At 51.5% G+C, this 9733-nt stretch overlaps 2 protein-coding genes across 2 annotated transcripts in view; one reads left to right on the forward strand and one right to left on the reverse strand.

The window, feature by feature from the left end:
* Positions 1–1979: 1979 nt before the first annotated feature.
* On the forward strand, positions 1980–3947 carry EAH_00036590 (hypothetical protein, conserved; the record flags this gene model as incomplete). The annotated part of the gene is made up of 1 exon (XM_013395649.1): positions 1980–3947. The coding sequence occupies one exon, from the start codon at positions 1980–1982 to the stop codon at positions 3945–3947; it is 1968 nt and encodes a 655-aa protein (XP_013251103.1).
* A 440-nt stretch (positions 3948–4387) lies between these two features.
* EAH_00036600 (hypothetical protein, conserved) overlaps positions 4388–9733 on the reverse strand; it is a gene marked incomplete at both ends in the record, with an annotated part of 5559 nt that continues 213 nt past the window's right edge. Inside the window, 13 exons of the mRNA XM_013395650.1 lie at positions 4388–4492; positions 5182–5915; positions 6147–6349; positions 6600–6652; positions 6827–6919; positions 7198–7291; positions 7397–7478; positions 7665–7728; positions 7933–7979; positions 8103–8157; positions 8459–8523; positions 8638–9116; positions 9381–9733. The exon at positions 9381–9733 is cut by the window's right edge and continues 87 nt beyond it. Of these exons, the coding sequence (XP_013251104.1) occupies positions 4388–4492; positions 5182–5915; positions 6147–6349; positions 6600–6652; positions 6827–6919; positions 7198–7291; positions 7397–7478; positions 7665–7728; positions 7933–7979; positions 8103–8157; positions 8459–8523; positions 8638–9116; positions 9381–9733 (2427 nt within the window). The remainder of the gene's footprint in view (positions 4493–5181; positions 5916–6146; positions 6350–6599; positions 6653–6826; positions 6920–7197; positions 7292–7396; positions 7479–7664; positions 7729–7932; positions 7980–8102; positions 8158–8458; positions 8524–8637; positions 9117–9380) is intronic.

Here is a 9733-nt window from a genome sequence, read left to right on the forward strand (position 1 = left end):
TCTCATGCTCCTCCTGCTGCTGCTTGTGCTGCTGTTTGTGCTGCTGCTAATGCTGCTGTTTGTGCTGCTGCTGCTGCTGCTGCTGCTGCTAATCTGTGGGGCTCTGAATTAATGTTTGCTTCTAAGGGGATTTAACAAAATATAAAAAATAAATAAATAAATAAAAATAAGAAGAGACAACAGCCAGAAACAACAAAACAACAGCAGCAGCAAATCAGCAACAGCAGCAGCAGCAGCAACAGCAGCAACAGCAACGAACCGCCAATCCATCAAGCATTCGCTCAACTGTCTCTTGACAGACAGTCGGCCGCGGGCCTGCGTCCCCTGCTTCACTCATTGTGCTGCTGCTGCTGCTGCTGTTGCTGCTGTTGCTGCTGCTGCTGAATCTGCTGCTGTTGTTGCTGCGGCCGATGCTGGGCTTGCCGCCGCAGCAGTTGTCCCTGCGGTTGCTGCTGCTGTAGCTGCTGCTGCTGCTGCTGTCGCCTTCTCTGCTGCAGCGAGTTGCTGCAGAATGCTAAGGCTCCCCTGCGACAACGGGCTCGCTGCTGCTGCGCTGCAGCAGCAGCAGCAGCAGCAAAAACCAGGGCGTTTGAAGGGGCTCAGCCAACTGACACAGGTACTGCTGCCGTTGCTGCAGTTGCTGCAGTTGCTGCTGCTGCTGCTGCTGCTGTCGCTCCTGGTGTCGTTGCTGCTGCTGTTGCTGTTGCTGCTGTTGCTGCTGTTGTTGCTGCTGCTGCAACTGCTGCGTCTTCTAGTGCTGCGACTGCTGCATAGAGAAGACGACCCGTAAACCCTAAACCCTAAACCCTAAACCCTAAACCCTAAATCAGCTAGAGACTTGCCTGATTCTCTCCCTTTAAGTTCAAATGTCTGTAGTGAAATAATTAAATAATTAAGGAGATAACTGAGGACGGGGGTTTAGGGTTTAGGGTTTAGGGTTTAGGGTTTAGGGTTTAGGGTTTAGGGTTTGCATGCCTCGGCGCCGGCGGCCTTAACTCTCCAAACCCTTTGTTTACAGTATAAAAAGAGTTAAATAAATATAATTATTATTTATTAAATTATTTTATTTATTTTTTTATTTAATTTAATTTTATTTTTATTGGTTCTGCGGCGGGGCAGAAAAGAGAGGGGTCTTCTCTTATGTGTTGCCTTGGCCTGCTGCTGCTGCTGCTGCTGCTGCTGCTGTTGCTGCTGCTGCTGCTCTGCAGCAGCAAGTAGTGAAGCTGTTGCAGCAAAAATAAAGGGTTTTATTTAAAGTAGAATTAATAGATAAACAAAACGAAGAAAACAAATTGTACTACGCAAAGCAGAGAAGTATACTAAAAAACATGCATGATATTCCTGCTGCTGCTGCTGCTGCTGCTGCTGCTGCTGCTGCTGCTGCTGTACAGACCATTCCTTGTCTGTAGCCACCCTGACTTTCTTATAAAGCAGCAGAAGGCTGGTGAAGTTTAATTATTAAAAAGAAATAATAAAACTATTTATTTCTCTTCATTTATCAACATATATATTTGCTGCAGAGGGTTTAGGGCCGCAGCAGCCGCCATAATATCTCGCTGCTGCTGCTGCTGCTGCTGCTGCTGCTGCTGCTGCTGCTGCTGCAGCAGCAGGAGGGGCCCCCAAGGGCCCCTTCTGTGCGGCCCTTAGCAGCAGGCGCGCTTCTCCTTCGTTTTTATTTTGCTGCCGAGGCTTTACAGATGTTCATCCTTATGAAGGGTTTAGGGTTTAGGGTTTAGGGTTTATGGCTTAGGGTTTAGGGTTTTTAGGATTTAGGGTTTAGGGTTTACACATCTTCCGTGCTGCTGGAAGTAAGAACTTCCAGCAGCAGCAGCAGCAACAACAATAACAACACCAACAACAACAAGAACAGCAGCAAGCAGCAGCACTAGCAGCACCAGCTTGAACAGCAGCAGCAACAACAGCAGCAGAGTGATGGTGCTGCTGTTTAGTGCTGCTGTTTGAGGTGTGCATACACCGCAATGCCTCCACAAGAGGGCAGAAGGAGACGCCACAGCCAACGGTGCTCACGCCAGCAGCAGCAGCAGCAGCAGCAGCAGCAGCAACAGCAGCAGCAGCAGCAGCTGTCAGAAGATGAGGAGCTCCAGCTAGCCCTTGCGCTATCCCTCTCCCTGCAGCAGCAGCAGCAAGAAGAGCAGAGGCAAAAGCAGAAGCAAAACGAGGATAAACCGCAGCAGCAGGAGCAGCAGCAGCAGCAGCAGAAGGAGCAGCAGCAGCAAGACGACGCTCAACAGCAGCAGCAAGAACAGCAGCAACAGAAAACGAAGGCATGCGATGGCGAGGCAGCGCACGTGAACAGCAGCAGCAGCAGCAGCAGCAGCAAAAGCAACAGCAGCAGCAGCAGCAACAGCAGGAGGCAGCGCGCCGGCAGCAAGCAGGAACCACGCTTCAACGATCAGCAGCAACGCGAGCAGCAGCAGCAGCAGCAGCAGCAGCAGCTTCTCGGGCCTCAGGGGAGAAGGCGCGGCCGCCTGAGCAACAGCAGCAGCAGCAGCAGCAACAGCAACATACAGGAGCACGCAGGAGCAGAGAGCAGCAGCAGCAGCAGAGCGCATCGAAAGAGATTGCGTAATGAACAGATCAGCAGCAGCAGCTGCAGCAGCAGACGAAACAGCAGCAGCAGCAACTGCAGCAAAGAAGATGAGGATCTGCAGCTAGCCTTGGGCCTCTCCCTTTCTGAACTCGCCGCCTCCAGCCACCGCAGCAGCAACAGCAGCAGTAGCAGCAGTAGCAGCAGCAGCAGTAGCAGCAGCAGCAGCAGTAGCAGCAGCAGCAGCAGCAGTAGCAGCAAATGTGAGGCCGATCCAAAGAGCAGCCACTCAGAACGCCACTTCAACGTGGAAAGCAGCAGCAGCAGCAGCGGCAACAGCAACAGCAGCAACAGCAGCAACAGCAGCAGAAGCAACAAGGGCAGCAGCAGCAGCAGCAGTAGCGAGTTGCAGACACCCCAGCAGGTAACGGGCCGATGCAGCAGACGCCGCGTTGCTGCTGCTGCTGCTGCTTCTGCCAGCAGCAGCAGCAGCAGCAGCAGCGAGAGCGACGTCAGCAGCAGCAGCAGCAGCAGCAACAGCAGCTGGGGTAGCGACGCGGAGTTCTCAGCAGGCAGGGGGCGCCGCCGCAGCAGCAGCAGCAGAAGACGCCGCTGCAGCAACGGAGCAGCAGCAACGCGAAAAGCAGCAACAAGTCGCACGAACAGCAGCAGCAGCAGCAGCAGCAAATCGGTGCTGGCACAGCGGCGCGCTGCGCTGCGGGCTGAGCGCAAGCAGCAACGTCAGCGAGCAGCAGCAGCAGCAGCAACAGCAGCAGCAGCGTGGAAAGAAGAGAAGCTGCTGGCAGCAAGAGACTTCCTCTGGGATGTCCTCACAGGCGTGCAGCCGCTGATCCCGCTGCAGCAGCAGCAGCAGCAGCAGCAGCGCCAGCAGCAGCAGCAAGCAACGCAAGTGCAGCAGACACTCACGAAGCTGCAGGGCGACCTCACAACAGAAGCAGCAGAGATGCAGCAGCAGCAAGAACAGCAGCAGCAGCAGCAGCAGCAAGTAGCACCCGTTGCAACTCATACCGCTGCAACAGAGACCCAGTGTAGTATTAATAGTAATAGTAGCAGCAGCAGCAGCTCCAGCAGCAGCAGCTCCAGCAGCAGCAGCAGCAGCAGCGGCACATTTCATAACTATGTAACACTTGAGAGACTGCGAGAAGTAGCAGAAGCGGCGTCCCTTGATCTGAACGAGAAAGACCTTATCGACATGATTGCTGCTGCTGCTGCTGCTGCTGCTGCTGCTTCTGCCGCCCCTCACGATGCTTCTGCAGCAGCTGCTGCTGCAGCAGAAGCAGCAGCAGCAGCAAAGAAACAGTATATCACATTCGCGGAGTTTGCTGCTGTTTTTAATCATGCAGGCCTACGAATAGAAAAGAACGGCCATGTGTGGTAGCAGCAGCAGCAGCTGCAGCAGCAGCTGCAGCAGCAGCTGCAGCTGCAGCAATACCAACAGCAGCAACAGCAACAGCAAATGCTGATGCTGCTGCTGCTATGCTTGTTGTGTTGCCGCAGCAAACGCTGCCTCCGTTCCTGTTGAAAAAACTTCTCTCTCTGCTCACCAGCTGCTGCTGCAGCAGCAGCAGCAGCAGCAAACACCTGCTGCTGCTGCTGCAGCAGCAGTAGCAGCAGTTTATGAGTTTTGGATTTGTTCTATTGCTGCTTCTGCTAGGCTAGCGTGTGCTGCTGTCGCTGTTGCTGCTGCTGCTGTTGCTGCTGGTTCTAGTGTTGCTGCTGGTTCTAGTGTTGCTGCTGCTGCTGCTGTGATGCTGCTGCTGTTGCTGCTGCTGCAGGGCATTCAAATGTCTCCTCAGTTGCTTCTACTCATTATTCTGCTCATTGCAGCGGGTTTGCTGTCTCCTCTTCTGCTGCTGCTGCATCTGCTGCTGCTGCTGCATCTGCTGCTGCTGCTGCTGGGGATTCGGGGGGAATGAGGACGACCTGCAGCAGCAGCAGCAGGAAGAGCAGCAGCAGCAAGAGGATACAGCAGCAGCAGCAAGAAGAGACAGCAGCAGCAGAAGACAACAAAGAAAACAAAGAAAATAAAAAAATAAATCAAGAGACAAAAACGGAAAGGAGACAAACAAAAAAAATATAAAAAACAAACAAATACACAAAAAACAAACAAACAAATAAATAAAAAGAAAAACAAAAGGAGACAAACAAAGCGACAAAAGGAGACAGACAAAGACAAAAGGAGACAGACAAAGCGACAAAAGGAGACAGACAAAGACAAAAGGAGACAGATAAAGACAAAAGGATACATATAAAGACAAAAGGAGACAAACAAACAGACAAACAAAGCGACAAAAGGAGACGAACAAAGAGAGAGAAAGAGACAAATAAAGAGACAGACAAAGAGACAAAGAAAGAGACAAAAGGAGACAATTAAAGAAACAAGCAAAAGGAGACAAAAGGAGACAGACAAAGAGACAAAAAAAGACACAAAGAGACAGAAGAAGACAAGGAAAAAGACAAAGAAGGAGACAGAGAAAGAGACAGAGAAAGAGACACAGAAAGAGACAAAGAAAGAGAGAGATAAAGAGACAGATAAGGAGACAAAGAAAGAGACAAAGAAAGAGACAAAAGGAGACAGAAGAATGTGCTATATATATATAAATATATATTACCCTCTCTACAGCGTCGAGCGAAGTCAAAAACACTTCGCCATCTCGAGCAAAAAAGAGACAGCAGGCATTAGGAGACCCTAGCAGCACTGCCTGCTGCTGCTGCTGCTGCTGCTGCTGCTGCTGCTGCTGCTGCTGTTGCAGTTTGCTGCCGGCAACAGCTTGGGTGAGGAATGCATGAGAAGGAGCGATGGATTGAGGAGACAGTCTGTTTGCTGCTGCTGCAACAGCATATGAAGGTGCAGCAGATGCAGCAGCAGAAGCAGCAAGTTCTGCTGCTGCTGCTGCTGGGGGGACAGACTCGCAATATCCCATCGGGCTTATATAATCTCTTGCATCTTCTTCTTCTATGGGAGGCAGGGGCAGCTGCTGCTGCTGCTGCTGCTGCTGCAGCAGCAGCTGCAACATGCTGCTGCCAGGAGGCGCCCCCTCTGCTGCGGCTCTTGCTGCGTGCATGCGAGCGCAGGCACCGATAGCAGCAGCAGCTGCTGCTGCAGGTAGCTGCTGCACTGCTGCTGCTGCTTCTTCACTCTCCAGGTGTATGTACACCAGAGATCCTGCTGCCATCGTAAGCTCGCGGCGACCTAGTAATTCAAGCCGACGCTGCTGCTGCTGCTGCTGCTGCTGCTGCTGCTGCTGCTGCTGCAGGGGAGCAGCAGGCACAGCAGCCATTTGAATATCGAACGCATCAACGAGAGGAAGAGACTCCAAGTCGCTCAGGTCTTGCAGCCGGTGTCCTGTGCACAAACCCTAAACCCTAAACCCTAAACCCTTGTTTCTGAACAGAGGGCTGGTGTATAGCGAAGCGACAAACAAAGAAGACAAAAGGAGACAGACGGAGAGCAAAAGAGACAGACAAAAGGAGACAGCTAAAGAAGAAGCAGAAGCAGAGAGACAGTTAGAGAAGGAGACAAATAAAGAAAGAGACAAACAGAGACAATTAAAGAAATGAGGGTTTTTATGGTTACGAATCATCTGCAGGAGATGCCGGAGATCCTGCACTGTCACGATGCTGTTGCAGTCGTCGTCTTCCTGCTGCTGCTGCTGCTGCTGCTGCTGCTGCTGCTGCACTGGCAGCAGCAAACGACTTTGCTCCCACGAGCAATCAGACAAAACAAAGCCTGTGAAGGTTCGGCGGACTCGAGGCGGCCAGCCATACGATACGACTTGCCTGCACAAACCCTAAACCCTAAACCCTAAACCCTAAACCCTAAACCCTAAACCCTTAGAGCTTAGCTCTCGGGCAAACCATCAACCCCGCAACTTTAACAATAAACCCAAACCCTAAACCCTAAAGAAGCGGAGGAGATGAAGAGTCAAGGAAACAAAACACCCTTAATTAATACTAAACCCTAAACCCTAAACCCTAAAGGCATCTAGTGCTAAACCCTAAACCCTAAACCCTAATTCTGAATACAAACCGGATAACTTCTTCTGCTCGACGCCGCCAGGGGGAGTCGAGAGGATCGTCAATCTGCAGACACACCCAAACCCTAAACCCTAAACCCTAAACCCTAAACCCTAGCTCGTGGGTTTCAAACCCTTCACGAACCTCAGAGCTCAGCGCTTGATCTTGTCAGCCAACAGCCACGCAAGACGAGTGTAGGGTTTAGGGATTAGGGTTTAGGGTTTAGGGTTTAGGGTTTACCTGCCCCATATCGGCGCCTAAAGGAGAGCGAGGGTTTGCAAATGCATAGGAAGCATCTAAGAAGAAGAAACCCTTGTCCGGAGTCAGCGAAGGCTATAATGCGCACAAAGCAAACAAACCCTAAACCCTAAACCCTAAACCCTAAAGCCTGTGCATCGTTAGGCAACACATAAGTTGGGACTGTACTCCAAACCCTAAACCCTAAACCCTAAGAAGACACCGCGGCATCGTGAATTCGATCGCCTAGGGTTTATGGTTTGCAAAGGCTTAGGGTTTAGGGCTTAGGGCTTAGGGTTTACTGGTGACTCGCATGACTTCACAAGAGACGAGTTCAGGGTCTAGGGTTTTAGGGTTTAGGGTTTAGGGTTTACTTGGGGCTGGTTTAATTCTACAAGAGGCAGCGGCTCTCCGTCCAAGACAAAACCCTCGCCTGCAAACCTCTCAAACTTCTCGCGGGTTGTCGGGCTGAGAAAAACACAATTAGGGTTTAGGGTTTAGGGTTTAGGGCTTAGGGTGGGGGCTTCATAGAGGGAACAACCTAAACCCTAAACCCTAAACCCTAATCCTCACTTGTAATGTCTTTTGAGGTTTTCATATACTTTAAGCACGCGAGGCTCGAGCAGCTTCTCCTCGTCTTCGTCTAATATCCACTCTGAAACATAAACCCTAAACCCTAAACCCTAAACCCTAAACCCTAAACCTTAATCATCACTTGGAATGCCTCTGCGCCGACGGCGCAGTACGCCTGCACAAATCTGTAGACTTTAGTTTGTAAGAGCACAAGGTACAAACCCTAAACCCTAAACCCTAAACCCTAAACCCTAAACCCTAAACCTACCCTCTCGTGGCTGTTCTTCGCGGCGCGCCCACTTCGCTTCCTCAGCCATGGCTTCTGCGATTGTCTGCAACAAAACCCTAAACCCTAAACCCTAAACCCTAAACCCTAAACCCTAAGCGCCAAGCCCTAAACCTTGCGTATGAGCCTGTCATCAAAGGATTTAGGGTTTACAAGGGTTTACCGTCGGGCTAGAGATTAACAGGGTTTAGGGTTATAAAGGGTCTAGGGTTTAAAAAGGGTTTAGGGTTTAGGGTTTAGGGTTTAGGACCTCAACAGTCTTGCGATAAGGGATGCCTTTCCCCTCTTTTGTTGGTGCTGCGCACACATTGCAATTCAAAACCCTAAACCCTAAACCCTCGGCCTCAGCAGCCTATGTGCAGCAGCAGCAGCAGAAACTACAGCAGCAGCAGCAGCAGCAGCAGCAGCAGTGAGAAGCACCTTCAGGCCAAGGCCCCAGGCCCCTGTAGAGTTTTTCGTATTCCAGCAGATCCGTCTGACGAAAGCAAAAACCCTAAACCCTAAACCCTAAACCCTAAACCCTAAACCCTAAACCCTAAATGCCAGGGTTTTCTGGTGTCTCGTGCATGCACACAAAAGATGAAGGCTAGGGGGATGTGTCTAGGGTTTAAGGGTTTAGGGTTTAGGGGTTTAGGGTTTTGGTAGCTGAGTGGAGGTTTAGGGTTTTAGGGTTTAGGAACCGACGCCTAAGGGTTTAAGGGTTTGGGTTTAAGGGTTTAGGGTTTAAGGGTTTAGGGTTTAAGGGTTTAGGGTTTAAGGGTTTAGGGTTTACTGACATAAACTTCTGGAGGCTCCTGGTCTACAAGATGCTTCATCTCTCCGTCAAGATACACCTCAAAATCTGCAGCAGCAGCAGCAACAGCAGCAGCAACAACAGCAGCAGCAAAGGCAGCAGCAACAGCAGCAGCAGCAGCAGAAGCAACAAGGCTGGAAGGAACCGCTTAGCGGATATTACTGCTTTTCTTGTTGCTGCTGCTGCTTTGGCTGCTGCTGCTGCTGTTGCTGGCGCTGCTACTCTTGTCTTGTTGCTGCTGCTGCTGCTGTTGCTGCTGCTGCTGCTGCTGCTTACTGTTGTCTCCCTCCGTCCCCTTAACAAGAAGGTCAGGCTCATCCTCTTGCAGCAAATCCTTAGCAAAGTAAATGCGCTTCTTGCTGCTGCTGCTGCTGCTGCCGTTGCTGCTGCTGCTCTTGCTGCTGCTGCTGTTGCTGGTGCTGTTGGCGTTGCTGGCGTTCGCGCTGTCGTCGGCGCTGCTGCTGCTGCTGCTGCTGCTGTTGCTGTTACTGCTGCTGTTGCTGTTGCTGCTGCGCCGACGTAGTCGTTCGTTGTACGCAGCAACTCGCTGCTGCTGCTCTTGCTGCTGCTGCTGCAGCATCTGCTGCCGCATAGCTTCATCTATAAAGAGGTTTGCAGGGGCAGCAACAAACGGGTAATCCCTAAGACACACGCAAACGCATTGCTGCTGCTGCTGTTGCTGCTACTGCTGCAGCAGCTGCTGCTGCTGCTACAGGTGGTTGTTGTGACGCTGGCTGCGTGGTGCTGGCAACTGCAGCAGCAACTGCAGCAGCAGCAACTGCAGCAGCAGCAACTGCAGCAGCAGCAACTGCAGCAGTAGCAACTGGAGCAGTAGCAGCAGTAGCAGCAGCAGGAGCAGTAGCAGCAGCAGAAGCAGCAGCAGCAGCAACAGCAGCAAATCCTACTCCACGTCAATATCATCATAGGGGTCGTCCTCTGCCTCATCTGCTGCAGCAGCAGCATCAGCAGCAGCAGCAGCACTTAATGCTGCTGCTGCATTTAACCGCCTTCTTATTGAAGATCTGAAGTGAGATGGCTTAGCTCCTGCTGCTGCTGCAGCTGCTGCTGCGCTTATTGCTGCTCTTTTTACCGCTGCTGCGGGTTTGCTGTATTTGCTGCTGCTGCTGATATTGCTGCTGCTGCTGCTGCTGCTACTGCTGTTGCTGCTGCTGAAGTTGTGACGATGTGGTTTTATGGGTAGCAGCCAAGCACTCCAAACGCGCTTAGCTGTTGCTGCTGTTGCTGCTGCTGTTGCTGC

The sequence above is a fragment of the Eimeria acervulina genome, genomic scaffold (assembly GCF_000499425.1).
Source record: "Eimeria acervulina Houghton genomic scaffold, Eah_scaff396, whole genome shotgun sequence".
In the NCBI taxonomy this organism is placed as follows: domain Eukaryota; phylum Apicomplexa; class Conoidasida; order Eucoccidiorida; family Eimeriidae; genus Eimeria; species Eimeria acervulina.